The sequence below is a fragment of the Octopus bimaculoides genome, chromosome 7, assembly GCF_001194135.2.
Source record: "Octopus bimaculoides isolate UCB-OBI-ISO-001 chromosome 7, ASM119413v2, whole genome shotgun sequence".
Taxonomy (NCBI): Eukaryota; Metazoa; Mollusca; class Cephalopoda; order Octopoda; family Octopodidae; genus Octopus; species Octopus bimaculoides.
The window spans coordinates 73654032-73658384 of record NC_068987.1 but is presented as its reverse complement, the minus strand read 5'-3'; the positions used below and the strand labels follow the sequence as shown (position 1 = coordinate 73658384).

General features: G+C 38.3%; 1 protein-coding gene across 1 annotated transcript in view; it reads right to left on the bottom strand.

Annotated features, from left to right (window-relative positions):
* LOC106880534 (lysosomal alpha-mannosidase) overlaps window positions 1-4353 on the bottom strand; it is a 65056-nt gene that overhangs the window by 18144 nt on the left and 42559 nt on the right. Inside the window, exon 19 of the mRNA XM_052969439.1 lies at window positions 1903-2039. Within this exon, the coding sequence (XP_052825399.1) occupies window positions 1903-2039 (137 nt within the window). The remainder of the gene's footprint in view (window positions 1-1902; window positions 2040-4353) is intronic.

The window sequence follows — 4353 nt, the reverse complement described above, 5'->3', positions numbered from 1 at the left end:
ATATATATGTATGTATGTATGTGTGTGCATGTGTTTGTGTGTCTGTGTATGTCCCCCCAACATCGCTTGACAACCGATGCTGGTGTGTTTACGTCTCCGTAACTTAGCGATTCAGCAAAAGAAACCGATAGAATAAGTACTAGGCTTACAAAGAATAAGTCCTGGGGTCGATTTGCTCGACTAAAGGCGGTGCTCCAGCATGGCCACAGTCAAATGACTGAAACAAGTAAAAGAGTAGAATAGTATGTCTTTTCCAAAATTATTCGATGTGTTCCTTTTATTTCTGAGACGGTAGTTTGCGATTTGAGTGAGATTTGGTAATTACTTCTAACAGGTTGAGTGGCCACATAGAAACTCCCTTACCAACTCGAACTTCCTTATGTATTATTGGATGTTAAGCTATACAAAACATGAATTTGTATGCAATTATTACTAATATTGTTTGTTTTCTTTACATCAACAGTTAATCACTATATCATCCATCCTATTTCTTTATTGCCCACAAGGGGCTAAACATAGAAGGGACAATCAGGGACAGACAAAGGGGTTACGTCGATTACATCGACTCCAGTGCGTAACTGGTACTTAATTTATCGACCCCGAAAGGATGAAAGGCAAAGTCGACCTCGGCGGAATTTGAACTCAGAACGTAACGGCAGACGAAATACCGCTAAGCATTTCGCCCGGCGTGCTAACGTTTCTGCCAGCTCGCCGCCCTTACTACAATCACTATATCATCCATCCATCCATCCATCCATCGTGGGGATAGAGTACTCAAGTACCTCGTCGATAAGATCCTATAAGAAGTAACTGTCATTATACTTTGCGGCTGGATTCCCAATAGTGATCACTTGAGGCTATGAATACTATCCAACCATCTCATTCATGGTCTACCCATAAGTCTCCCGCTGGCTGCCTTGGCTTGAAGAATCCATCTTCCGATTCTTCCCTGAAACATTCTAATCATATGAACATGGTACCAGGCTGTGACCTCACAATGTGGAGAAGTAACGGCTTGTCCTGGTGAGATTCCCTGGTCTTCGAGTTATATATTTTGTCGGGAGATTCTTCGGCGGAGCCCCATTTCAGCCGCTTGTTTAGATATTACTACGATATCTCTGGTGTCAAAAGTTTCATATTACATCTTGTTACTGTTGACTATATTATTCCATCGCAGTTGTCATTTATTTACTGCTATATCATAGTTTACTACAGTCACATCATTGTTGCTCTTTGTTTACTATCATAACACACATGACTAATGTCAAATTATAGTTGTCATCTGTTTATTGACATCAGAATTGACTTTGGTGACGTGATAGTAAGCAATTTGCTTACAATGTCACATTTTATCCATAGTCAATTGTTATAAATCTCCACTCCGGTACACGCAATTGAATCATTATTTAATTAAGACAGCCATGCATGTATCATACTCAGTGTATGCACACCGCCAATCACCCAGTTATTACAGTATTCGTCCTGAGGTAATAAATATCTCTTATGGACTTGCTGTGTTAAAAACACAATATATATCAGAGATGAAAATTTGTTCCAGCAGCGGCTAGCGAAAGCACCAGATGCTTTTAGTGGGGCGATATTTCGTTTCCTCTGATATTTATTGTGTTTTTAACATAGTAAGTCCAGGACAAAATACTACAGTAACTGTCTTATTGATAGCGTTTATATTTTAAGTATGATTTATAGATGGCTATTTTAAATGTCCATTGTTTCTGATAGTTTTCGTCTACTTACCGTTACATCGTATTTGTCATCTGTTATTACTCATATTAATACATGTCGATATACTCCTCGTAAACATATGATTGGTCTATCCGGGAGAAGAAAAAGTACAGAGTAAACAAACAAGTCGATATTCTGATACAGAAGGGATTGACTCACCTCAAGGTTCAATTTGGATCGTCTGTTCCGGTTTATTTTGGCAAATGATAGAATTGGCTCTTTGTAGATGTCCAGGGCTTCTTGTCTGTGGAAATGTGTCGACTCTTCTACTCCATCAAATAACAGCCAATGTTTTCCTGTAACAATGAAATAGAGTAAACAGCAGTTACTACCACATTTAAAAGGACATATCACATTTGAGTTTTCATTTTAACAACCACAAGAATAGAAACTATAATGAGTAATGTATGCAAAGATGCATTCTCGCAAATAGGACTGTCACATAAAATGATCTATGATTATAACCGTTATATGCATATTTTACTTGTTTCAGTCATAGGACTCTGTTCATAATAGGGAACTCCTTTCAAGGGTTAAGTCGAAGAAATCGCTCCTCGTATTTATTATTTTTTTAAAAGTCTCATACTTATTCTATCGTTTCCTTATGCCGAATCGCTAAATTACAGGGGCATAAACAAACCAACACGGTTGTCAAGCGGCAGATGGTGGAGGAGACAACCACACACATATATACAACGGGATTCCACACAGTTTCCATCTACTAAATTCACTCGGTCGGTCCTAGTAGAAAACACTTGTCCAAGGTGCTGCACAGTGAGACCGGACTCGCAACCACGTGGTTGCAAAGCGTGTTTCTTAATCACATAGTTATACCCATGTATTTTATACATTGCAAATTGAGTTGCTAGAGCGTCGGATAAAATTCCTTCCGGCTCTCTGCACTTCATGTTCAAACTTCAAGATAAAATTTTGCCTTTCTTCATTTTAGGATCGTTAAATAAAAAGTGGATTGACAGAATTGTTAGGACGTCAGATGGGATGCTTTCAAAAACTATTCTGGCTCTTTGCGTTCTGACGTCAACATTTGCATAAATTTGCGATGAAACTGATGATACTGATACTAAGGTTTATCGATCCTAGCCTTTCCCTTGACAAATATCAGTGGTATAGACAGAGAAAACTTGCATGTATGGACAACTCTAGGTCTAATAAGAACGACTGGAATCTCATATCAATTTCTTCAGTAAATCTATACATTTTCTGCAGCAGTGTTTCTAGTTGTTTGCCATCTGCAGTATACAAGAGACTGTTAAGATACAAATGATAGTTGATTGTCCTCATTTAAGATTTATATCTGCGTCCGGTCTCATTTAACATTACGATTGAAGATACTAGTACTAGGCACAAGTGAAGAAAAAAGATACTGGAATATTTTCTATGGAATATTTTCTAATCGAAATGGAGCAAATTCTTCACTCTTTTGTCTGCGTCCGTAAAATTGTTTGCTATATACTTATGACATGTTTATTATTGACTGCGTCTTATTCATGGTTAATGTTTCCATGATCCACATATGGAGAACAGTGCAAAAAACGTCTGGTAATACATCCATTCTATGTTCAGATCCTTCTTCTTCTTCTTAAGGCGGTGAGCTGGCAGAAACGTTAGCACGCCGGGCGAAATGTTTAGCGGTATTTCGTCTGCTGTTACGTTCTGAGTTCAAATTCCGCCGAGGTCGACTTTGCCTTCCATCCTTTCGGGGTCGATAAATTAAGTACCAGTTGCGTACTGAGGTTGATCTAATCAACTGACCCCCTCTCCCAAAAATTTCCGACCTTGTGCCTAGAGTAGAAAAGATCTTTCTTCTTCTTATAGTATTCAGTTTGACTTTTGGTGATTATTGTCGATTTTTACTGCCATATGAGGTTTTGCAGAATTCTTTCCCTTCTACTGGAAATAATTTTTTTTAATGATGGGTGTTTATCCTCTGCAGTATTATCGCATATAATGAATTGTATATTGCAGAAAAGAACGGTGTGATTCTGTAGTTTTTAGGCTTTGACAATTAAGATCACTTTTCCTCTCTCTGAACCAGTTATCTATCGACTTCATCAGTATTTTATTAAACGTTTCTAATAGTACCTTTAGTTCCCTCTCTTGGACATTTTAACCAGAACTTTCGAGATTTTATAATTTTTTATTCTTGGCATCGTGTGGGCTACTTACGTTTCGAGTTCAACTCCTACTAAGGGCGATTTTGTCTATCATCCGGGTTCAATATAATAAATTAGAGGTGAAAGACTGGAAGTCGATCTAATAGAATAAGCCTCTTCGCTAAATTCTCTGGCGTTGTGCAGACAAAATCCTTAGAAGTATTTCTTCGGTTCTTTACGTTGAAAACCACCGAGGTTAACTTTGATCGACAAAATATAGCTTCAGTCAAATATTGGAATCCATGTCATCAACTATCCCTTCTCTTCAAAACTGAGGTCCTTGTGCCTAAATCAGAAACGGCTTCTATCATCATCATCATCATCGTCATCGTCGTCATCGTCGTCGTCATCATCATCATCATCATCATCGTCATCGTCACCGTCGTCGTCATCATCGTCATCATCATCGTCATCATCATCGTCGTCGTCGTCGTCG